The sequence below is a fragment of the Corvus cornix genome, chromosome 3 (genome assembly GCF_000738735.6).
Source record: "Corvus cornix cornix isolate S_Up_H32 chromosome 3, ASM73873v5, whole genome shotgun sequence".
Lineage (NCBI taxonomy): Eukaryota > Metazoa > Chordata > Aves > Passeriformes > Corvidae > Corvus > Corvus cornix.
This window is the reverse complement of record NC_047056.1, coordinates 14,722,211-14,749,135: the sequence shown is the minus strand read 5'-3', so window position 1 is coordinate 14,749,135 and position 26,925 is coordinate 14,722,211. Positions and strand designations below refer to the sequence as shown.

Sequence of the window (26,925 nt, the reverse complement as noted above, 5' to 3'; positions counted from 1 at the left end):
ACCTCTATTAATGTTTGAATGTGCACAAAACTCATGAATTGGGAATGCTTACTGAAAAAAAATAGATGTCAGTGAATAACCCAGTGATTAGCTCCGTGTAAGCCAAGATACTTACTGAAGATATCAGGGAAAAATGGAAGAAGGGATAACATTACAATTCCAACATCACCACCCTGGTTTCAGGCCATCTCTCTACTCCCTTGTGGCATGCTGAAAGACTCTTTGGTTAATGCTTTCCATGTGAGATCACTTTCCAAAAGTATATGGAGATGCAGAGAGGATTGCAAGAGCTGACCAGTATCAATACAAAGAATAACCATATCCTGAGGCTGAGATACCTGTGGGCTGCCAGCCACAGTAGAACAGTTAGACTAACAGTGGAATAGTTAAATAATATTAAAATGGCTTTTGAACTTATTTTAAATACATAGGAATTTTAACATTTTTAAATGACAGGAATTTTAACAAACAGTTGCTGTGAGTAAAGACAGATCAAGGAGACAGAACATGTCTTCTCCCTCTCTCTAAGTTTTCTCTAAGACCTTTACCCTCCAATGAATAGATTGTGCAATCAGCTCTCAGGAGTTCTTATACAATTACTCAGAATGAGCAGTCATTTTCTTATCAATTCTCATCTTCAAATTTGGCACCATAAAGCGTATGCCTACCCAAAATATCCCTTTATATCCTCTTTGTCAATAAGCTTTCTGTTGAGTGCAAGCCCCCCTTCAAGATTTTTCCAACCTGTTTCCCCCCATCTTGCTAATGACTCAGTTGGCCATTAATTAATCACTTAATTACTGCCAGCAATAGTATTAAATTCTCACAAACTTGCTACTGCTGTTGTTATGTAAAATGCTCCTCCCAGCCAGGTAGGTTTCAGCAAAGCGTAACACCTTGTTGACTTTAGATAAATCAATTTATAAAATGCAAATGTACCTCTTCCAGGTAAGGAAAATCCTTTATAACTGCTCAATGATTCATTATACAAAACAAAGAATTAGGAGGACATGCAGCCCTTAATCAAGTCCTAGCAAACGTAAACATTGTAAAAAAGAAGTGATAAAAAGAGACTATGAAAGAGTAGCCCCACTGCAAAGTAAATGGGGTTAGTTTAGTCTTGTGGCAAACAGAAGTAGTAGAGTACCCTCGAATACCCAGCCATACATGCACAGTATTCCAAATGACTGGAAATCAAAAAATAATTAGGTGTACCAGGAACTAAGAAAAGAGAAATATAAACCAATTTAGCAGCTACAGGAAGTAATGAAATTAGGTATACACTCCACCAAACATCTATTGGATCATGGTGCAGTTTCAAAGAAGGTATTGGCAAAAAATACCATCAGTTTAGGAGAGGGTTACAGTAAGCAAGCTGTACTGGACAGGACTCACTTGACAGCACAAAGTACACAAACACACTGAATAATAAAAATAGAACCACCAAACTTTCTTTTGGCCATAAAGTAGACTAGGGAGACCTAGAATCTACTTTACATGTGCCTACATGTGATCTTGAAGTATCAATTTAAAAGACTGAATAATCATTAACATTAATTTTTGTACACATTTCATTAGGAATTCTCTCTGGCAGGGGCTATCTTGACAAGGGCAGCCGTCTTAGGGGACAGACACTCTTCCTGTTTCTTACTCTGTCCCACTGGTCACAGTATTTGTACTTCCATTCACCTTAAGCTGCCCATGGTCATCTCTGTGCTATAGTAAAGTTATACCGAGTGCAAAGGTGCTATATGTCCACTATATAATTTTGACAAAGAGAATAGTTAAAATACCTGACTTCCAGCTCTCTCAGGGCTTTAACTTAATGGGATGTGGATGCAGTTCACCAGCCATAAAGCATGTCACTGGCTAACTGCTTACCTCCCTGCAGAATCTCAAAGCCAGGAAGGCAACCCGCAGGACACAGGGAATCTACATGCAGAAAGTTTACTGAAATACCAGCAACAAAATCAACTGCCCTACTCCTTAAACCAGGAAGAATGCCTTGCCTCCTTTTCCAGGATTTCTTGAGAGACAGCAGTAGGACTCTTACACAGCTGGAGTTACAGCAAAGGCTCTCAACTCCACTTGGACCATGCCCTTCCTTCCCATCCCACAGGTCATTACTGCTACTTTTTAGTGAGCAATATAATTTTAAACAGTCTGTCAATGAGGTATCACAAAGATGATAAAAGTGCCTTGCCCTAGCATCTAATGTGGATAAAATCAATGATCCAAGGTCCCATGGGCAGTGACAGTCAAAAAGCTCAGAGGCCTCTAGGCCCATGGCAGCAGCAGCTGCATTCTCTGTTCAGCAGAGCAGTAGGGCAGGTAAGGAAATGGTGACCTGGCAAAGACAGGGTGGCAAATCCAAGTTATTGGACATCCAGGGTGTTCTTGAAAATAAAAAGCCTGGCATCCTTTTCCCAGTACTCAAGGAAATGAAGAAAGAATTAAATAATCAAGGACTGAGTACAAAACAGCCCAAACACAGCAGCCCAGCATAATTTCTTGAGGTCTTTCAAACCAGACTCCACCTGTATGTGCAGGGGCCTTGCACTGCTAGCAAATCACCTCCAGAAATGCTGCCTATCAAATCAGGAATCTGATGGTCAGGTTTTTCAAAATGGTTCTTATGTTGTGACCTTGAATGAGCCTCTTTACTTGACAAAGACCTTGGACAAGTCTCTTTTTACCGTGACAGAAAAAAACCCCTAAAAAACCATTTTGTGTGGAATATACGGCCTTGCTACTTTTAGAATAGCATTTTTTTCACAGAAAAAAAAATCTCATTTTTAAGAGCTATCTAAAATGAAAATGTCCCCTGTAGAGGAAAATGTTTGCTCAGCAGTACTTCAAAAGATTTTATTTGACCTGAAATAAAACGTTAGTTAGCTCCAGGAAACTTGCTATTGTTCAAATTTTTTTTTCAGTTCATATATTTCATGATTTCTTTATGTCTTTTAACATATTTTCCAATAAAAAAACCACCTAGAGTCCAGGGAAAAGGTGTGAAAACTTGGTTTCTTCCACTAATTTTTTTGTTTTGTTTTACCAAAACACATACTAACTTTGCATTTTGAATAGCTTCGTCCCACCAGGTTGCTTTTTTAACAAGCTAGAATAAAAATGAACACGCTGCTTATCCCATGTAACACACAGAGGCTCTCAAGTGGAAGGCAACACTGAGTGTGCCACCAAGTGCTAATGAGAAGCACGGAGGGTGACAGAATCATTGCAGTCATTGCCACATGCTAATGCAGCATCTGTCTGAGGAAGCTCTGGGTCATTTCAGCTCAGTCCTGTCCCCAGAAATCTCCTCCCTCAGTGCACCAAGGAGACAACTCTTTACCACGTTAGTACTGACAGGGCTGACGATGTTCTCTCCATTTGGTGCACATCAAACCATGCAAATATTAGCAAAACTCAGGTTTAGCTGAGGGAACCTCAGATGTGGAAAGTAGTAAAAAAGCCAACCATGAGGCCTGCACAGTCTCACGTGGGCACTGTAGAGTTATTACACTGCCATTTCCATCTCAGTGAGAAGCAGCATGGAAAACAGTCAAAGTAAACTCAACATTAAAAATTTCACTGACAATTAAGATGACAGATTAAACTGATCTACATGCAATCTGCAAACTGATTTGGCACTCACTGATTAATGCAGTAAATTAGATACTAACATCTCACATGCAGTGTTATAAATCACTACCTTCACTCAGCAATGCATATTTGGTGTCAAACAATTTCTGATGCTGGCTAAGTTATTAAATTTTCTGTAGATGAAGCACTGAATATCTCTTACAGTTTTAGGATGAGCTTATGAAAAGAGACTTTCAATTTCTGATCAAAGTTACTTGATACTAATAGAACTGCTCGGATTTCCAAAATTCAAGTGGAAATTGCTTCTCACTGTAGTGGAAAACAGCAAAACAAACCTAACAGCCCCAAGTCTGGACCCAAACTTCTTTTAAGTGGACACACACATTTGAAGGTAGAGAGATGCTTTACAAACATGATTTATTTCTCCAAAATGGTGCTTTCATGAAACACCCATCTCTGAGCTTTACTGATACTTGGTAAAATACAGAGCTCCTGCTTGAGGAAATTGCAGCAAGAAATGCCACAGAAGGGCCCTGAGATCTGAGTATTTGGCCCAACTACTGCAAAAAAGGCAGAGTCTGTCTCTTATGCTTTTCTATGGATGTTGTTCACAGACCCCAAGTACTTTCAACTACACTGTCACAAACTCGCAAGGTGAGGGTATCCCCCTCCACAGAAGCCTGGCAATGCAAGGCTCCAGCCTCAGCAACAACACTTCAGCTCACAGCTGTCAGCACTAATGAGATAAAGCAGACCGTGGTGAGATCCTGGAGTTATTTGTAGCTGTGGTACAGGTAAGTCCCTCTGGTTGCAGGTAGGCATCCTTCCCCAGCTGCATTGGCAGGAGAGGTTATTGCCTCCATCTGTTCACGACCGCTTTCCCTCCTGATCCGCTGATGAAGCAGCCTGTGCAAGTACTCCCTAATTTATTTCAGGCAAAGTCAGACAGGTGACACCAGAACAACAGTTCTTACCTACTCAAGGATTTTATGTGACCCTCTCTCATTTCCAAGTGACAGCTGCTCTCTGGGCTGCATTGAAGCATCTCACAGACTTGTGACACCAGCTGAAAGGCTGCTCTCCAGTCCCTTTTAAAAACCATCATATACGTGAGATAATTCTGATACACAGTAATGTTCTTACCAGCCCATGCAAAGCACTTTGTGGAAGAGGGAGTATTTCCCTTTCCCTTTTTTAAAGAGGGAATTCTGTGGAACATCAGACTGCTAACTGCCATTGCCTTTGCAGCTTTGGGAAAACTCAAACAGAGCTTGGTCTTTATTTGAGATATTCAGCTCAAGTCTGCTTCTAAACCAAGGGGAATGAGAAAAAAACCCCTGCAGGTATGATCAAGCTCAGAGGAAATTGTGTCTCAATTTAGAACTGCACAAGAGGGACCTCTCTTTAAATCAAAGATGGAAATAAAGGGATGGGGTTATGTACAGGAAATTATTAAAGCTTTTTTTTTTTTTTTTTTTTGGAATACCATTTAATATTATTAAAACACAATGCTCATATAACAAAAAACCCCAAAGAACACCACACTTGGTACAATTTTCTCTTCAGAAAAAATTTTGGTTTAAATTTTCCTGGTAAAAAAGAAACAGTATTACACTAACATAATGGACCAGAAATTCCCTGACATGCATCTTAATAGTGCATCATGCCTCAGAAGTCCTGTCAGTTGAAATTTAGTCTTGAACTCAATGATCACCAGGAACTGGATCTGAAATTACTTACTCCTGAATGTAACTAGATATCCTTTCAGAAGCAGGCTGAATTAAGGTTCAAGACAAATGCTGCATATAATATAGATCTTAACCTCATTTAGAAGCAATGTTGTTTAAGGCTGTATTAAGGGATTGAGTTACTGCTTCTGCTTAAACAGAAGTGACAGAGTCATTCACAAGGGTAATAAAAATAAACAAGATAATGCAATAGAAGGAATTGCACCTCCTGGTAAGGAAGTAAGTGAAAAATTAATGTGGATCTTCTATTACCACTCTTTGGAAAGCAGCATGGGATCCAATCTCCAATTGCAACTCAATTTAAGTAGATTTTTCAAAAAGCCTTCATTGAGGCCTCAAATATGATCTACAGGACTCCATTAGAAGGCTCTGAGCTGTAGCTCTGCTGCTACCAACTACCACTTTACTGTTCACAAACCACTTCTGTATCTGAATGTTCTTCCCTGTGAGAGAACTGTGTTTGTTGTTTTTTAGAAACCTGCCTTCTTTTCTAGACCCATTCAAAAAATACCTAGAGGAGCTGAAAAACACAGGGTTGATTTCTGGTTTATAATTCACACAGGTTTCCCAGTGCAGAGAAGCTTCTAGGTTGGACTGGAAGCACTCTGTAAAAGCTGCATGAAAAGCTTGTTTTGGTAATGTTGGTTTTGTAAAGTATGCCTGGCTAGCACCATTAATCTTGCACTCAACAGTCATTTAATGTTTTTCAGGGTTTATTCTAACAGACTCTGAATAAACTCCTGCAAAATAATTACTATAAAATGATTGATCTGGCATGGTAACCACTGAGTGTTGAGAGTGTTCAATAGAGAATCTGTTTGTTAAAGATTCCTTGCCTGACACTATCCATTCACAAGTGAGGAATTGGTGGGCAGACTTTATAGATTACAGGTATTAAAGCACCCCACTGGCTTTAAAAGGATAGTGCTGTTAGGAATCCCAGACAACAATTCTTCAACCAAAGCATTGTCCTCTTTCTGACACTCTGATGATGCTATGATGTTAAAGGTGGAATGAATTGCCCTGTGAAGTGCCTCTTTTTCTCTCTGTTGACTACAGAGGGACCCTAGAGACCAGCTTTGACATGATGCCTAACTTCCAGATAGCTGAAGTCACAAAAGATGAATACCATCTTGTCTAACTTCATACAACAAAGCACCTGAATGTCTGAACTAAATCTTGCCTAGGGAGATTCAATCTTGTGATATTGTGAATTAGATGACTGGTTTATTATACAGATTTTATTCCCTGACAGTTCACTTGAGGTCTAGACTGAGACCTGCAAACTGAATTAGCTTTGCAAGTTGGAGTTTAGGGGAAGTTTTTTTTTTTCTTCTATCCACTGATAATATTTTCTGGCCTTTCTTCAAACACTGAAAAAAGCAGCCAGCATCAGCAGATGTAGATGGGCTAAAAAAAGGTCTCCTATATGCTATTAATACAAAGACATAGGGAAAAAGGGACAAGTCCATTGCTTGGCTCTGTAAACTGGAAAAGAAACTGTCTTCATTTCATCTGAGACTACTGTTTTGAGATGGTATAGCAATATGAATAAATGAAAACAGTCATAAACTTCTCTGTAATCTTTACAGAACAGTATCATGGTGGGCTTGCAGTGTAGGAAGAGTTATTTTGCATGATTGTGGCATCTGCCTTGTCATGATACTTTGGTTTCATTTCAGCAATTACCCTAATTGTCCAGGAAAGGAAGGCACTATTTATTGAAAAACAAAAAGTAATATGAACCAGGGAGAAATGCTCTGAGAAAGACAACTGTAATGCATTACTGCTGGTGCCTGGTACTGCTAGGAACAGAAGCAGCAAGAAGCAGCATATTTATTATAATTTGAGGGGAGCTACATGAAGCCACAAATTAGTCCACATTCTACAAATCAACAATTAAGAGGAAGACTACTTGCTACAATATAAACTTGGAATAAATGGAATAAAAATTGCCCTAAAGGTTTTGTGATTAGATTAGACAGGCAGGAATGTTTTATGACTAAAGGGAAAGAGGAGGAATAGGCTTGTCCAAATGAGAGGAATTGCCCGATTTCGCTTGGGAACAGAAGAAGCTGGAGGTGATCCAAAGATGAAGTTAGAAGAAAAGAGAAGATAAACACCATAAACATGGAAGAGCATTGCAAAGCAACCTGTGCAAACATCAGCAGGGCAAACACCGCTTGGAGTAGAACTTTTCCAACACAGAACGGAAAAGGTTATTTGCATTTCTCAGTTGTCTTAACCAGTTGTTAACTTAACAAATTTTGATATAACTGTACAGTTATATGTATCATTGTAAACCCTGTGTCAGCTTCAGCCTGCTCTATCTGCACTGAAAGAACAGCTATAACTTAAACCTAACTCTTCTCTTGGCTGTGAAGAGAAGAGCAACGATGAAGAAACTGAAGTCTAAATCAGCAATTTTACTATCAAACCTCTTGTTAGGCTCCTCCTTTTTCAAAAGCTTTGATAAATATATATAGGGGCAGATCTTCAGCTGATGCAAACAGTTGAGGCCCCAACAATTACTGGGATGACGCACCATGTGCTTTAGTAATTTCACTGGCAGAAACTCCTCACAAGTAACTGCACAGTTATTCACTTCCTTTGCTTTGGGAAATAGCTCCCATGCAAAAAATACTTCCTTTACTTGGCTGTCTAAGCCACTTGGCAATCTTTGCAGACAGGTGAGTCATTTTGCTACTGTTTTGTTACTGATGTGAACAATGAGAGTTCACACCTGAGGGATGAGTTAACACTATTGCCAAAACTTTGCACTTAATATTTCTGACCTTATAGAAATTGCTTTGTTTTTGTTATGGTTTCATTAACTGATGGTCATGAACATGTATACATACACTGTTATTCCATGAGGAGCTTAAGGAGACAACAGTGCCTTTGTGTCTTTTTAGAAATCAATAGCAACAGTGATAATATTACAGAAATATTGAATTTTCATGATTTTGTTTTGTTTTTGTACTGCATAATCTGATGCTGGATTTATGCAGTTGTTGCTTACAGCTCTAAATGATGTTTTAAAAATCCAGTCCATCATTTGGGCTTAAGTGCAGGGAATATTCACTGCTGTAGTCTCCAAGAAGCCATTTACTCTGGATGGTGTACACAATTCCACCAAAATAGCTTAGACCCCAGTATGGCCCAACCTATCATCTCACAGAACCAGACAGACTGCTTCTCAACTCTCAAAGTTTTTAGGGATCCAAATAGTGGCATTGTTCATCTGTATTCACATCAAATGAAAGATCTACCACTGATGATATTTTTGGAACATGATAAATGTTTCTTACAGAGTTGACTAAATTATGTTTCCTCGTAGATCAGAAAAACATTTCCAAACCTCTTACTCTGCTTACAAATTCGCTGATACTCCATCAATCATGTTCCATGAACAGTACACTTCAGTCTGGAATTGGACCCAGGATCCAGCTGACTCATTTAATTGCTTGCAACCTCCCAGTTATACAAAACTTCAGCAGGCAGTAATTTAAAAAAGGGAGGGAGGGGAAAAGGTATATTCTTAAAATTTCTTTCATGTAATAAAAGCTGACTGCAATTTAAGATCTTGACATCCACGTGTGACTCCTGGATCAATAAACCTTGCTAGCAGGGCTTTCAAAGGCTCAATTCATAAAAGCCCTGTATACCTCATTTATGGAGGCACTCAGTAAAGCTGCCTCCATGGAGGCACAGTGCACATTCTGTCCCTTCTCATCCTCATGACGAAAGGCACACCTCAGTGCCTGGCAGTAATGATGGCATTTTTGAAAACTCCTACAGGACTAAGGAGTGTGGTTCCCATTAATTTGTGCTCCTAAGTCACCTGGCAGCTTTTAAAAGTTCCTCTCTCTCCCCAGGTTTTTCACAACTTCAGAGTAAAAGAATTGCAACACACAGGCTTTATGACACTGAGAATCTGATGGGCTGCCACTGGTTGTGAGTTTCCAAATCCAGCATAAAGGACTTTCATTTGTTGAAAGGGCACACACTGCTTTTCAGAAAACTTCAGTCTCCCTTCACAGATTCTTAAACTTTTCAGGGGAAAAAAACCCCCAATGCAGTAGTTTAAGTCTGTTGTCATTTCTATTTAGGGATTATGGACTTGATTTGGAATTACAAGGTCAAGGCTTTTTGGTTTCAGTTGTTCTGTTGCAGACTGACACTGTATCCATCAGTGTTGGCACCAAGGTGCCACACCTCTCCCAGACTGGATAGAATGCAGGCTTGTTAAACCATGTCCATGGGCTGGTTTAGCAGTCAGTTTGCTCAGAAAGCTGACTGCAGGAGACCTGTCAGGAACACAACAGCAGGACAAAGCAAGCAGGGCTCCTGGAGGCAGAAAGGAGTTGGACAGAAAGAGGGAAGAGCTGGACGGGGTCTTATAGCATGACTGGGGCAGATTTACAGTGAGACCTCTCAGACACAGAAACCAAGCTGGACTTGAACAATTCAGAGAATAAGCCCTGAGGTATAGAAGTGCCCTGAGCCAAAATCTAAAGGACTCTACCCTCTGAAGACAGAGGAAGAATTATACCTTTTTTTCAATCTTTCATGCATTGCACTACTACAGAGAAGTGGTAACCACCTCAGTAGCCACCATTTCTATGTGTGACACTTAGGCAGGCTTTTTAAAAAAATAAAGTTCTTGCTGTTGACATTATTTAATTTTCAAGCAAACACAGACTATCTTCTTTCCTTATTGTGCTATCTTCTCCCCATTCTTGTTCTTCACCTTCCAAAAACCTATTTTGCTCATTAATGCCTCTGAGGCTCTGGTGAGACGTGCCACACAAAGGGACTAGTTTCCATCTGAACATCCTACGTATTTATCTTTGCTTTTGATAATTTTAAATGTCAACTGATTAATTCTTGCACATCTCATTAAATTTTGACAACTTGCTGCATTTCCCTCACTTGGTTTCTTTGCTGGTTCAACAGATTATCCACCTAGTTAGCTCAGTCTGATTTATTGAATGACTATCTGATTAAGCCTGATTGCTCTAGTTAATTATTGGATTGTAAATGTTTCTTCCAATCACTTTCTAACTGGTCAAACTTTTTAGTAATTTCCACCATCTAGACCAATTATTCCTGCCTGATATCCTGTCATTTGTTTTCAGTGGTAGCGGTTTATCACCATCTCTTCCTTCCTCATCTCTCCCTCTGTTACCTGAAGGGATCCTACAAGAAAGATGGACAGAGACTATTCACAGGAGCATGTAGTGACAGGACAAGAGGGAATGGCTTCAAACTGAAGGAGAGGATGCTTAGATCAGATACTAGGAAGAAATTCTTCACTGTGGTGAGGCACTGGCACAGGGTGCCCAGAGAAGCTGTGGATGCTCCATCCCTGGAAGTGTTCAAGGCCAGGTTGGATGGGGCTCTCAGCAACCTGGTCTAGTGGAAAGTCTCCCTCTCCATGGCAGGGGGGTTGGAACTAGGTGATCTTTAAGGTGCCTTCCAACCAAAACTGTTCTGGGATTCTGTGTGTCTCTTTTGCTGGCTCAGTCTGACTAATTTCATTTCTGCTTGATCATCTCCCTCTTCTGTTCTGACCTTCTAAGCTTCCTCACCCTCTCTCAGTTCTTCACAAAGATGCCTGTAATTTTTCACAAACATGAATCAAGTTGCATAGTTAAGTCTTAACAGCTTCAAACACCAGTCCTATTAAAACAAAACTTTCCTACAGCTAATAGTGAACTTCATGGATATAAAACAAAACTCAGAGCAAAACTATCCCTGACTCTTTCTTTTGCAAAATCAAGGACCTCTGTGCCCTCTGTTACGGGCTAGCAGTCCTTTGAAAACTTAGGGGTTTATTATGGAGAGAAAAAGGGAGAATGAGACTGTCATCTACTTACACAGCAGAGTCAGATTGCATAAATCCTTGAATCTGGAGTAATACCGGCTTAAAATTGTTGGGTCATCTGTAAATCATCATTGTCCTTCCCATTTCTCAAGTGATAATAGCAAATCCTATGATTGTTTTAATAAATCCAAGCAGTTAAAACATCACAAGAACTAAGTGGCAGCAATTAATAGTAATAAAAATAAGTTCAATTTGGGGAAAGCAGATTACAGAGTTCATTTTCTTTCACTGAATCAATGGCTCCCCTGTTGAAATAAGCCTTAATTAAAGGAGAAGGTCAGGATAAAAATCATATACAGCATTAAAAAGATAATGTATTGGCCAATTCTTCAAGGTGTTAAAAAGTACTTAAGACCCACAAGTGCCAACATTTGCAATGTCTCTTGAGCAGTTCCTAATACTTCTTATGAGCAGGTCCTTCTCTTTGGATTATTAAAGCTTTGGATTTTAAAGGCTGAGATTTCTCAATTCTGTTTCTTAACGTGAGTCACTTAACCTGTTCTGAGTTAGAGAGGATGAACCTGCTCACTCTGGTAAGGCAGACCTATTTGGAGCTGCTGCGGCAGATTCAAGCCTTTCCACTTTTCTGCATGAAAACATCTATTTTAAAGATGAGTTTTAAGTGCATCATTACACCACCTAAAGCATTTCTTTATATCTTCCCTCCTCCACATCCTATAACCCCAAATAGATGGTCAGTTGATCACTAAATAAAGCAACAGGACACTATCCCATTTGCCAACAAACTGGCATGGCAGACCTATGAAACCCAAATTCTCTAGATATTCAGGTTTGCTTCCCCCCTGCTGCTCCTTTGGTGAGCACACAGAGGTTCTAAATAGATTAAATTATTCAACGTACCCACCACTGTCTAAATCCGGCTCTGCAAGAAGTAGGTGTTCACAGCCAGTAACAGAAATGCATAATCACTCGTTCATTACTGCAAGAAGCTACTCTACCACTAATTGAGTTACTGTGCCTTTTCTGGAAGCAATATTAAAACTAAATTTGCTTAATTTTTTTATTCCTAGCGTTACAATAACTTAATTTAAAAAAGATGAAAGTGAAAACACAGATAAGCCCCATAACAAGTTCATTAAATTTATTTTACGTAAAATTGGCACAAACCACAAGTGAAATAACTTTCACTTTAGAATGACTTTAAAATGATTTAACTTCACTACAGCCACCACCCTCATCTGCAAAGCAGTACTTTCTCCAACACAAGATCCCTACAGGATTAAAACACAAGCAGGTTAGAGACAGTTTTTGGCACACAAGCTGAAGTCAGAATAATCAGTCATAGCTCATGGGGGAGCAGAGGTGAATGGGGAAGAAGGTAGTTGCCAAAGCATTTGAAAGCAAACATTCTTAAAATAGTAAGGCTTTTCCAAATACCTACTTAGTGAAATTAGACCCACAGGAAAACCAGACCAATTGAACTGTATAAATAGCATCAGCCACTTGATGGAAAATGCAGCCAGTCCGCCTAATTTTACTTTCTTAAATGAAGAAACATAATACAAACATACTGAATAATCCTGCTGATTTCAATTAGCTCTGGATCTTTTCTCTGGCTTGGTAAAGTTCTTAACCATGACATTAATGCCAAAGGAAATTATCCAGCTTCTTTTACACAAAAATTACCTAGGTAGGCCGAGTAATTTATGGTAAATGTTAATCCTAAACCTTAGATAGAGACAGCTACTTCTGAAATGATGACTACTTTTCTTTTTAAATCATGTTTATTTTTCAGTTTTATAACAATGGCAAAATACTGATTGCTCATTGTTCTGTTCACCCATTCACTTGAATTTCTGGACAGAGGTGGATCTCCAGACCATATAAGATGAGATGGTTGATTCTACTAAAGGTTCATTTCTTCTCTCCCCCATGCCATAAATACAACCAAACAAATAATGAAACATAAAATATTGTCACAATTAATCTAGTTGTCTGCAAATATCTTGCAATTCTACCCAAGTGAAAATTACTTAAACGTTATATAGCTTTAAAAAAATTAATTATTAACATCTAAGTGAGCTGTGTGTCATGTGAGACTTCAATTTGAAATGTATGTTTAATTTTTTTTACTGTGAGAAGACGCAGTTGCCAGAGAATCTCCCAGGGTTGTGGTACAGTCCCCATCACTGGAGGTTTTGAAGATGCAGCTTGTCATGGTTCTAGATAATCTCACCTAGATTCCCTTTCACACAAAAGGTGGTGCCAGATTCTCTTCTGAGGTTCCTTCCAACCTGGCCTGTTCTATGATTCTCTCTCATACACTGATATAATCTCAGTTTTCTGTTTGGAAGAGGTTAACTTTTCTAGGCAATTTTCCAGTAGGAAGCATCAAGAACTTATTTTGAAAAGGGGCTCACTGGTATTTCATTAAGTTCAGTTAACCACAACATCCTGTCATCAAATTAATTTTTAAGACAAACTGCAAAAAGAGAGCATGTGGGAAAGCTGAAATGATACATATCCAGGTTTTGTCCGAATGCACAAAAATATCATTTTAGTAATGATTCAGATGCATAAGCAATCCTGTCTGGAGAAAGCCCTAATTGATCTCCTGCAGTTGATTCATAAATCTGTTGCTAGAATATTTATCAAACAGAATCATGAAAAATTCTATCTGGCAGTTGGTCATATTTCTTCAGATGCATTGTAAGTCTGTATTTTTACTGTTCCCTTGCTCTCTCTTCTTTCACTAAAATCACCTCCTGATCTTCAAAATTTTTCCTTTCCTGAGAGGTCCTGTGCTTTAAATCAAGGATTTTGCCTTTAGTACAACCTTAACTCCAACTTTCAGAAATTTGCATACATATTACACTCATCAGATCGTTACAGAACTAACTGCCTACCAGCTCTGAAGGTAATGTGTGTTTCTATGTACTTTCAGTATCTACTGAAAAAAGGCTATTGCTGAGTGGACAGAAGCATTAACTTAATCAACCCCACACGGTTTCTCCCCTCTCCAAAATAAATGGTTTTTATGTTGCTTACTGAGCTCGAAAACTTGAAAGCTAAGTGCTTCCTCTTGGACAGGCTGAGTGTCTGAAATAACTGCTTTTAACAGCCCTGGAGCATCATTAAACCTTTAACACATTTTAGAAGCATTTGGTCTCCATGCCCCTTAGGCAAAAATTTACTTAGAATTGGTAAATTGAACATTGCTAAGTAAAACAATGTCTTGTCATATACTTCTGCCTACTAATAAGTACGTTAATTAAGACTTTTGGAAATAAGTTAGCAAATTAATTAATTTACAACTGCGATAAAAAAATCAGTAAGAAACCCATTAAACATCATAAATAAGTCAATACATTACTTAGGAAATGAACTCTATTTTTATTACTAGAAATTACCATCAACTACAAAATGCCACTGTACCAATTACTTTACTTGTATAAGTAACAAATATCTGAACTGATGTTATTAAATTAATATATTACTTCTCTGCAATTTGTATATATATATATTTTTTGCTTTGGCTACTGCACTTATTTAAATAGAAAGTTGTAAGAAAGATAATTAGGCAATCAATAGCTTAGGTTTTACACACTGACAAACACAGTTTACTTCACATTTAAGTCAGTAATTGAAAGTCAATTGGTTGTAGTGGTCCAGGCAATGCTACCTGTTAGTTGTCCTGAGACAAAACCTATAGAAGTACAAGCAGTCCTTGTATTGACTGTAGGGGCTCTCTTACCAGATTCTAATCCTAAGGCTGAGAAAAAACTGTAAGAGCTTTCCTTTTCCTGTAGGAATTGAGAAATGTGAAGATGTTCAAGTGACAAGTAACTAGAATTTTTAAAATTCTAACTTTTTAAAAATTCAGAATTTCATCAGCATCTGAATCTATTTAAGTTTTTAATTTTAATTCCCCATTCAATCCCATATAAACTGTCATTTTTTCAGTTCAAATGCAGTAATTTTTTCTAAGCAAAATCTTGTCTATGATTAAGGAACTCAAAAAAATGGAATCACCAGTGTGCAAAAGCAAATTCCAACCGCAAACTTAAACCTTCTTCAAGCCCTCGTAGTTTTTCACCCAGAGGGTGGTTGGGCACTGGAACAGGCACCCCAGGGCAGTGGTCACAGCACTGAGCCTGACAGAGTTCAAGAAGGGTTTGAACAATACTCTCGGGCACATGGTGACTCTTGTGGTGTCCTGTGCAGGGCTGGGAATTGGACTCAAAGATCCTGATGGGTGCCTTCCAACTCGGCTCATTCTGTGATTCTTTCTCTATCTGTGCCTATGGAAATGGTAGCCTAACTTCCTAAGATTATATGTACACTTTAATTTATTTTAAAATTGTGTTTATGGTCTCCAAAAGGCTTAAAAAAATCAGGCTGAAGGCATGTTTCTATTTCTCAGTTTCTTTCTCAAATTCACCCATATTTTATGTGCTTTAGTGGCATTAGTGTGTCCAAGTAGCTAAGCTACCCAAAGGCTTCTAACAGCTGCAGAAAAATTAGATTTAGATTAATCTTTTCTTATTACTTTCCCTGTTTTCTCCAAGCTTAAGGTGTCACCCTCAGCTGCTTATCACCACCTCTTTCCTCGTAAAAGCACACTGCCACGTCTTCAGCTGCACACAAAAGGCTTAGCCACCTAAACCAACAGAAAATAAAAGAACAAGTGGTTTTGTCCTCTGATGGTATTGTTCATGCACTGTGTCCTGTAAGCAGGGCAGAGAAGTAGCTGTTTGCTACAAGTCTGCAGGCAAAACGGGAGATTTGTTCTTTCTTTTGCTCGGAATGTATCTTAATGGCCTCAGCACTTGACATCCATCATCAGCAGAGCAGTGCTTGGTATTGGGAAGAGCTCACAGTCTAGCACCTCTGGCTCGCCCTTGAGTGCTCCCAAGAGAGGAGTTCCTGTGCCCACAGTCCGTTGCACTGAATTCCCAAAGCACTGTGGATGACTTGTGTCCTTACACCAGCAGCAGAACAGGTGCCCTGTGTCTGAACACGCCTTTGCTTCCAGCACAGTGTCAGTCTGCTCCTTGTTGGAGATTAGAGAGCACCTTTATGTACAAACAGTGCAATAAATCCTTTAATACAACTGGCCTTTGTGGAGAGCAAGGTAAATGACCAAAATAATGTATGTTCTGCAGCACATTTCCCTGTCCTAGAGAGGTTGAAAAGAAGGACATGCAGCTCAACTCAGCACTACTCCAAATAAATAAAATGGACAAAAAGTAATGTGTTAAGAGCTATAAGTAGTAATATCCTTCACTGACATGCCACCTAAAGATTTCAGAATGATTCACAGAGTCCATAAAACTGGTAGAACTAATATGCAGCTGCTTCTGGCATAGAGAACTAAATTTACATACTTGGATTGATTACATAGCTTGTATTTAAAAAGTAACCCCCATTTAGGTTGCCCATTATTAAAACTCCACACATTACATAGAACTATTAGGGGCTACTTAGCAATATCCACTTTGGAACATGGCCAAATAAAGGCATACTTTATTAGAATCAAGTTTTCCACAGTTGTTTAAAAAACAACCCTGAAATTTGTAACCACGAACATAAAAGAAGATGGCTTGCAAGATGTTTGTCTAGGAACCTCTCATCTGTTCTACTTTCTGCTGCAGAAAAGTGAAGTTGTCAGGATATGCATCTAGCAAGCCAGGATAAATACTGCTTCTTTTCTCCCCAAATTAAATTTTCATAGTTATTCTTTCCAAATGGAAAAAAAAACCAAAAAACCCAAAACAAAACCAAAAAACTAAATTTGTTTTTAACTTCTTGAAGGAAACTTTTAAGGCAACATTTAAAAAGATTCTTCCCTGAAAGCGACCCTGGTTTTTTGTTGGTTTTTTTTTTTTAATAATTTAATTTATTTAACAAGAACCTTTCATTCTGTGGTTTCTGCAGCTGTCAGAAATCATGGTTCTCTCCAAAAAGGCATCAAAGTACTATGAGCTAGAAGCAATAAAATGCTCTGTTACCTGAACTGCAGTTCTTCATGGCGAAGGAATCCACGGCCGCTACACTCTTGTTCCCATTAGGAATATACTCCAGTGAGATCCGAAATGGTTTCTCCAGGTATCCAACTCTCCTTTGAAGCAACACCCATCTGGTCTCATGATACAGCAAGGGGAAAGAACAAAGGAGAAGAGCTGTAAGAAAGGCTACTTTACAAGGACCAAATCCCCCAAAGGAGCAGCTCCTCTTCTGGCTGGTCACACTGTGCATCCTACCCCAGTTCTCACTTCCCTCACAGTGTCCCATGGTCAGGGCCTTTCCCTCCCATGGATTTTGCAAAAGCAAGATTCTAAGCACCAAGATTTCCACCCAGCTAAGATGTGGAGACCCAACTAAACAGTAGCTTATTGCTTTCTTCTGTTACACTTCTGTGCCCCCAGATGTCTGCCTGCTGTTTAGAAGAAGCTCAACTCTGTGCAAAGCAAGCTGTGAAATCTGTAGCACACATGCACACCCCCTTTAAATATCATTCCTGATTCTCACCAAAAAGTCTCTTAGTCACTCAGGAAATAAGGCAGTCTCCAGGGCTGTACAATAGCTGTAATTCCCAGCACTGCATCACTGGTTGAGCTAACACACTTTGCTTCTAAAACAGTTAGCTGGAACTAACTGTTCCACCTGTGTGCAAAGCACCACAACTAAAACATGCCATTTCTCCTCCTCCACTTCCTATCCCTCTTCTCCTACTTAACCTCCCTCCCAAATGACAAAAATTCCCAGCAAGTAAATCAGGGAAGTGAATTAGTAGCCCTGGAGATTAATATTCACACTCCAAGAGTGCTTCCTCAAGTCTGCTTATTGCCAAGAATAAATGAGAACAAAAAGCCTGTATGATCTTAATTTATTCCCTGAGATGCTAGAAGACATAATGCCTGGCTGTCTTTAATGTCCACCTCCTCCCCTCTGATCAGCTGGGTCTGCTGCTTTACCTGCAATGACTTCCAGCCAGAGAGCACAAGAACTTTTCCTAGACCCCGATTCCAATTTTGTATCCTGCGAGACATGTCTAAAGGTAGACAGTAAAAAATACGAGTACCTTTTTGCCAACACACTGGAATTCTGCAAGGAAAGCTTTAGGGAATTAAATACTTGTACAATAACATGGTCTGGACCATCTCCCTTTTCATCCTTGGACACAGGCTGCCAGTAAAACCACTTGACACCGTTGGTGAAGGGCTGCTTCCCAAGAGGCATGTATTACCTCAGCAGTGATAGGGATCCCACTCTCTGTTTCACTCCAGTTTATCAGGGCCTGCTCACTAACCATAAACATGATCAGAGACAAGAGATTCTGTAAAGTCACTCAGCCACTACTAATCCACTTTTTCACATTTGTCTTCTGTTACAGGAAAAGCCCAGCACCGAGGAGAAAGGTCTCTGTAGCATACTGTAAGTGGTTAGCTGGAGTCTAACAAGCCAACAGGGCCTAACAAAGCCTATTAGGAAATGCAGCTCCAACTGCAACTTTTAAAAGATGAGAACAAAAAATTATTGTGTTTCTTTAAGTTATTTTTAAACACCAATATTAGCATTTTAGGGGAAGACTGTAACTATTTCTAGTTGTCAGAAATTTTTCATTTCTCTTAGACAAAACCCCACATTTTTTATTGCTCTTACAAAAAGTTTTCCTTGTCAAGTACCCCCATCACCTCCCTGTATGTGTGTTTGTGTTTGTCCATGAGCTGTGAAAAAGAATACATTTTTTTTCAGGGAAGGGAGCCCTCTGGAACAGATGCTCTGAGCACAAGAAGCTACACAGTTTATCTGGCATTCATTACAAGAATCTCCTTCTCCAGAAGCATGCCAAAATTTGGATGTTTTGAAGTTAAGAAATCCTTCTGAAAGGAAATATAATGTGTGTATGACATTTACACCAACTGATCATCATTTGTGCCTGCTATGAGCATGGATCAATCCCAAACTGCAGACCCTACACTGCAACAAAAGCTAGGAGACTTTTCTTGGTTCCAGAGGCAGACACACTGTTTGTCTTCTCAGGGACGCAATGGTGTCATTATGCCCCACTGAACTAAACAAAATTCCCAGCAAGCAAGGAAGTTGCCAAGAGGTATGTGAAAGACCTGAAGAAAAGTCCTAAGTGAGGGCTGCAGAAGGACCCTGCTGGCAGCTATTGCAATTCAACTTGCAACTCAGAAAAGCAAACGCAGCTTTTTAACGATTTACTAGGTGTCCTCCTCCCTCTTTTTCCACTGAGAAGAGTGAAAATAGACTGCTAAATCTCATTTTTTGTTTACAGTTATTTTCATTTCCACATCTCATCTTCCACCTTCTGTGCTCAAGGCTCCCACTTGAGAGGAGAATGTTAGCGTCCTCGCTCTTTTTCTGTCCCACTCCCCCAAGAGATAAACCTGCTTTTGCTGAAATTAAATAGAATAAAGCATTGAGAGTATTTTAAGTACCTAGCTTCTGTGTGAGTTATTTCTTCTGATGTCATCTCAACTTAGGTATATTATAAGGATTAGAGGACACGAATTTCCCTACAAATAGAGTCAAAACCGACCCTAGATTAATTTTGATTATGAAATACAAAAGCATCTGTATGTCATGAAAATTGTTTTCTTCAGCTTCAGAAGACTGATGGATTTTAATTCCAAGTACGCAGTGGCTCTCAACAATGATTTCCATTTCTGTGCTACTGCTAACCCTCTGGATAAATGTGCCAGGAGTTTTAGGAATTGCTTTTTTGAGTTACTGGTGCAATAACTTTAGTTTGAGATTCTCAGGCCTCTCATAGTTTACCACGGAAACTTTATTAACTCCCGGAGCTGTTGCCAAGCAGGTGTTTTATATCACCACAATGCAAGACTGGAAAAGGCAGACTCACTCAAGCCCAGATTCATTACAAAATATATTCATACTTCGTGGTACAAATTCCTACAATAGGTTGCCTGAGATTCAAAGATTCATGTGAAAAGAAATGCCAAGTATCAGCCTCTTACTTTGAAGACAAAGACGACATTAACTGGTGGATTTATCGGGGAGGCTAAAAATAGCTACAGGGTCAGCAGAGGCACTTGTGGGCAAATTCAGATAGGAATCAGTTCTGCCATCATTCTGTGGCAGATTTGGGACTCTGATCTCCAGACCTTCTACACAACACACTGTATTGCACAGACCCATCCTCATTTGCACATCCTGTACTATATATAGGCTGCCTGGCAGCAGCATCAGCAAGATCTACTTCAGCATAACCAATATGTATCAGATGTTAATTAGTAGTAGCTTTATTAAATTTCTATCAGCAGCCTACATGTTTTGAATCTAATTTTAGAAAGCATTTTAGCAAGGTTACAGAAAGCTACTTCAGTCATCTCTTGGGATAGATGAGGAAACACCGTGTATGGAACCTCCTCATACTGGAGTCGTACTTCACCAACCTGACAGCTTTCTGTGCTGAGGTGATAGGCTTGCTGGCGGAGGAGAGCAGCAGATGTTGCTTATCTTATCTTATCTTTAATAAGGTTTCCATCGTCACTGACTGATGGGAGCACAGATGACAGAAGTAGGCAGTGAGGTAGGCTAGCTTAGAGGCTTATCATCAGTGGCACCAAGTCTAGCTGGAAGCCAGACACTATGGGTACACCTCTGGTTTTATAGTGTCTTCTGTCTTAATTAATGACTTGGATAATGGGACAGGCTGCACCATCAACAAGCTTCCAGCAAGACTAGGAGAAGCAATTGATACACAGGACAGCTGGGCTGCCACTGAGAAGGGCATTGACAACCTGGAAATTTAGGCCAACAGGAACCTCACGAAGTTCAAGAAAAGGAAATGCAGAGCACTGCCTCTGTGGAGCAACAACCTCATGCACCAGCACAGGCTGGAAAGTGGCTTTGCAGAAGACAACCTGTGGGTCCTGGTGTACAGATTGCTGAGCCTAAGCTAGAAATGTGTCCCCAGTGACAAGAAAGGCCAGTAACTTCCTGGGCTGCACTGGGAACCACAGGTCAAAGGCATGATTCTTCCCCACTATTCAGCACTGGGGAGACACTTCTGGAACACTGCGTCCAGTGCAGCACTTTCCAGTACAAGACAGACATGAGTTACAGAAGTGAGTCCAGCAAACAGCCACAGAGATCATTAAGGGACTAGAGCATCTGACATACAAGGGGAGGCTGAGAAAATTGGGATTGCTTAGCCTGGAGAAGAGGAGGCTCAGGAAGGATCTTATCAGTGTTGATATAATCGGGGTGAATGAAAAGGAGACAGAATTGGACAGTGGCATCCAACAAAAGGATATCAGGCAAGCACAAGGCACTTTTCTTGGATTGAAAGACCAGAAACTGCATTTAAACACAAGAGAAAATTTACTCTAAGGGTGACTGAACACTGAAACAAGTTGCCCAGAAATCTTAGGGAGTCTCTACTTCCAGATATTTAAAATGGGAGAGGATATAACTCTGGGTAACCGGCTTTAGCTCACCCTGCATCAAGAAGGGAAGTTGGACTACTCAATCTCAGGGGTTCCTTCCAACCTCAACCAGTCTGCATTTTTGAAACATAGGTCCCAAAAGCAAATAACAGCAGGTAACATATTACTCCTGTTATCCTCTGAATGACCTCCAAGCACTCTAAAGAGTGATGAATCAGCCTGGTAAGCTGGCAACTGCAAGGACAAAGGCACCACTTTCTGTACCCAGAGCTATCATCACACAGCCTTCAACATCATGGCCTATTTCTACCAAAACAGTGGCCAAAATAACCATGAGGACGTCTCTGGATACTGCCTCAAGCAATAAAAAAGTCTGCAGTTTAACATTTTAATTTAAACCCTTATGCTGCAAAGCAACACACTATGTTGTATTGTTTAGGCACTGCTCAGTGTTTTGATACAACAAGTCAGATCCATCTGGTCTTTCACTGAAGCTGCAGTAAGAAAGAATTTGGCTCAGATATCTAGAATCTGCAAAATACATCAGTTTAGACAGAAACTGATAACATTGTGGTCTTCAGTGACAGAGTAACCCAAAATCCTAGATACAAATATTTTCAGACTTTAGAGAAGTTCAGACCTTGATACGTCACCTAGGGAGAACTAGTTGCTCAAAGGAAAGCTCGGGCAACACTCAGAGTTTCTCTTAGAAGGCTCTTCTTCAAAACAAAAAATGCTGCTGACGGAACTTGAGCCCTGGTTTACACAGGAGAACCAGTGCTGAATTTTCAAATGGCTTCTTCATAATCTTTCACACTCCTGCATGTGAAGGTGTGCTGGACACAACCTTCGGCCTCTCCCAGCCCTGCAAGGGTGAGGTGTTAGATCTCAAACAAGCCAAAGTACTTTCTCCATAACCCAACTTTTCTTAAGCCTCCCATCCATGACTTGGTTTCCCAGGTTCTAGGTTTCAGAAGCCACAATCCCGTTGGCATGGAAGCTTAAGAGAGGTAGTTGAGACTTTCTGGTTATTCATGCAGCATGTAGCTTCAGAAGGAGCACTTTCCTGTTTAACTCTAATCAATACACTAATGCTTTGGGTGCCATTTTACATGCTCCTCTGGGTAATGCCAGCACTGATTAACTGCAAGTCAGGATGATCTCTTAGAGGCAGTGCATTAAAAAAAAGAAATGCTAGAACTCTCAAGTAAAGTCTCAAGCCAGAATACTTGCACTCCTGCATTTGTCTGCCCTCATGGCTAAATTATTTTGAATCCAATTAGCACTCACACAACATACTCTTTCATCCTGTTAAAGAGGGGTTACAAAATGCTTGATTGCAGCAAGCTTTGGGACTCCAGTTTTGACATCCCATGTACAGCAATCATCTTTGTGATCATTGCCCAAACTTCCAACTAATTCTGGAAGGTAGAATTAATTTCTGTTCTGTCAGCCAGCCTGACACCTGTGTCGCCACCTGTGTCACCACCTATGTCTTCAGTGGCGTGCACTTTGCACTGGCCCCAAGGCAGAAGTTAAGTTTCACCTTAACACTGTCCCAACTCTGACAGACCCACTGCTTTCTCACTTTTAGAGAAACTTTGAAAGCAAATCTTCAACTTACAAGAAAAATACGGAAATTATTAGCAAAAAGCCCCAAAGAACCAGTGCGTAAATCCTAGTAAATCAGGGCTAACTGCACTTGAACTGTGTTGGGAGGAATGAAGAGCTGCATGGCCCCTCCTGGGTCATGAATCAGCTCGTGTGCTCCCAGCAACCATTAAAAGCAAGTTGAAGGAACACAAGAACTTCCAACTATCTCCTCTCCTTGAGAAAAAAGTTCTGTGAATTCAAGCTGTATTCTGCTCTCTCATCTCCATTCTCCCAGAACAAAAATGGTGGAATTTAACAGACTCCTCATACCTAAATTGATTAACAGTGTGATTAACAGGTCCAGGCTCTCATCTAAAATACTCCTGTTGCTACCAGCACTTATCATGATATGGCTGTGAAGAAAATGCAATGTATCTTGGCAAGGACTTAGATTTTATCTCTTTGGTAAAAGGGTCTGCAAACTTTTGGGAATTAAAAAATTAAATAGAAATAACAGCAGCCATGTCAGAGTATTTCATATCAAAATCCACCTGTGGCAGTGAAAAAATTAGAAGCTGATTTTTGAGAATGAAACCTTGTTAAGGGTGGAATTAAAATTAGCAGTAGGAGTCCAAAAGAATTTTTTCACTTTAATGGATGAATAGGGGAAAGAACATAACTTTTTCCATCCTGCATGCCACTGCATAATTATGCAGAAGTTTAGAACAGGTTTAAATCTTGCCTCCATACTGCTTCAGACTTTCCTTTGCTTTAACAATTGATGGGCATTGCTAAAAGGAAGAACCAGATTAGAGCTTTTCATGCTCCAGCCAACAGAAAACTAAAAAACGTTTTCAAGAGGATGCCAATAAAATTTATAGAGACAGAGGATTAAAAATAAAATCACCTGTAAGAGTCTGGGTAAACTTTCTTCTCATTAATTCAAACAATACAATATATTGTCTTGTAATTCCTTTTAATTATCAACTTTAAAGTAATTTCAGTTTACTGACCTTAAAATTACTTAAATGGGTCCTGAATTTGAAGCATGATGATAAAGTCTTGAAAAATGTCAGCAAATAAAGATACTGTACAACAATGCAAGAGATTATTTAGCATTAAAAGAGGGAATTCTTGATATGCAACACAACGTTTGCAATGTTAATTCTTCTGCTCATTGATAATTTTACTTTATAAGAGAAAGAAAAATTGTATACTTTTTCCTCTATTGATTTAATGCCCACTGTCTTTCTACCCTTTTCTTTGGCCTTTTGCATAAGCAAGACATAACTGTAACTGGTAGGTTAAATACAGTTGAGACCTTTATTAGTGTCATTGGATCAGACCTTTAACATCCCTGTGAGTGGTTCCAAGAATGCTTCCCTGCCCTTTCCTCAAAATGTCTTTAAAGGTGCTTTCACAAAAGTTTTGCCATTAAAAAAATAATAAAAAATATAATTGCAATTATTTTCTTTCCTGTTACTCTTTCAATGCTTTTAAGATGAAACTAAAAACACTGCCACCTCCCCCCAAGAAAATGTGCTGTAATTGTTCTTGATTTGACCAATAAGTCAGGCATTGAGTAGTTACCCTGCCTAGAACAGGAGACCAATAAGATTTTGACTCCAAAATGCAATGATGCCCTCTCACAAGCACTGGGAAGGAGGCTAAATCTATCCTCCCTCTAGGATTGCAGTGCTGGGCTGCTTTGTGTATCTGCTCTATTGAGAACTGTACAGCTTGGAAGATAGTGTGATATGGAAGAAAGAAACCGCTCTAGGCTTCAGTGAAACACAAGTTGCCCATAATGGATTTTTTTAATGTTCTACTTATTCCTGGCCAACAATGGAAGTTTGCAATTAAGCCACTACAGTTTCTTTGGCAGTAGACTCTTCTCCTGTGCGTAGAGTGTGCTACACAACCACAACACAACTACTCTACATGAGAAAAATTATTAAAATGGCAGAAGATAAAACTGACAGAAAACATATCTGTCCTTGTTAACTTCCACAGAGTTAAAATATTATATTTTTTAATCTTTCCTGAATGTCTCTTAGAAAAATCACTATTACGAAGACTTTGCCTTCCTAATCTGTTTTAAGAAAATTCCCTGCTCTGAAAATTTGAAGACTTATATTTGAGCGCTGTGAAGAACTGAAACAGGTAACCAACCAACTGAAGAACTGCACACTCACAATTAACTCTTATTCTTGTGATTACAAATGAGAAACTTTTAATGGGTTTAATACTGACTCAGCCCTGGAACAAAGAGCAGAGGAACTGCAGAGGGATTCAAAGTCAGACAATGAATTTATGCTGTATGGTGGAGGGCAAACCTCTTTCCAAGAAAGCAATCACCTTTCCCCTGGAATGTAACCCACTAAATAAATGGCAGGGTTATTATTAATTCAGATAATCTTTTTAAAAGGTCTGTGGAATGAGTAAGCCAGGTACTTTACAGGACAATTTAAGTTTCTGACTGTTCCAGAATGTAAACTTAGTGCTCCAGACATGCTAAGAAACTCATAAAATCAAAAACTATCAGACAAGAGTGGTTGAGACAAGAGAAAGCATTGTTGGTTTTTTAAATGACAGCAACAATTCTTTTAATTAGCTACTTCATCACATCCAATAAACAGTTCTGAGTTTTTTTGTGTGAGCTCCCCATGGACATGACCTGACTAATCACTCCAGTAAGAGACTTCTGCAGTTGCAAGTACAGTAGAGCACAACTTGCTCAGAGGAATGTGTTCATGTGGGCCTGAACTTTCCTTTACATTCCCCGGTTAAACCATGCACGATGGAACTTTCTTCTGCCTCTTGAGCAGTACATAGTTGGAGGCACTGCTGGGATGCTAAAATTAGTTATCCCATCCAAGATGTAGCACCAAAACTGATGTGGAAAGAATAGCTCAGCAGAATTCTCTGGTGCACAATGGCTCTTTATGTGGCTGTTGTCAAGGTGGACATAAAAGCATACACTGGTCGTAATCCATAGTTGAGAGAGGTAGAAAGATTTTTTATTTTCTCTACTGCTATTCTTATACCTCTTCACAATGGCTGTGGCCTAATTTCAGATTGGCTGCTTAGCAAACAAGGCTGTCTAACAAACAATGACCATTCAGGCAGTAAACAATCAGCTATACAAGCAAAAGTATGGTTGCTACATATTATCCACAAGTTCTTCCTTGTACACTCTCAATGTCCCACAACAAGAACATCCTCCCCTTGTGTCCAGAACATCGTCTCTCATTGATTATCTTCTTGGCCTTCTCTGTGGGTTTCACTAAAGCTGCAAAATGTCACTGTAACATTCTCACAGGTAAATTCTGACTGGTTTCAGGTCTGATTCTGAGAGATTGTCAGTCTAGCTGTCAATCTCCTCATCTTTAGTGTCACCTCCTCTTGTAGCCCTCTCCCTATTTGCATATCAGCTTGATTGCACTTATTTTAATGAAACTAACCCTGCCAAAAAATGAAATTTCATCCTATGAAACCAAGTTGCAATAACTGTTGGCAGCATGTAAGCCCAGGCAATCCCAGGAACACTGAGCATTCTTACAAACCATGATATCTTTAGATGGCTTTACAGACCTCACAGCACCTTAGCAAAGAAATCAAACACCTCATTTTTCAGGTGGGTGAAAAGGAGGCATGGCAAGGTTATGTGGTTCATTCAGTCAGTAGT

At 39.6% G+C, this 26,925-nt stretch overlaps 1 protein-coding gene across 2 annotated transcripts in view; it reads right to left on the bottom strand.

Annotated features, from left to right (window-relative positions):
* ALK (ALK receptor tyrosine kinase) overlaps nucleotides 1–26,925 on the bottom strand; it is a 313,097-nt gene that overhangs the window by 87,494 nt on the left and 198,678 nt on the right. For both annotated transcript variants that reach the window (XM_039569696.1, XM_039569697.1), the window contains exon 5: nucleotides 17,214–17,341. In XM_039569696.1, coding sequence (XP_039425630.1) covers nucleotides 17,214–17,341 — 128 coding nt within the window. The remainder of the gene's footprint in view (nucleotides 1–17,213; nucleotides 17,342–26,925) is intronic.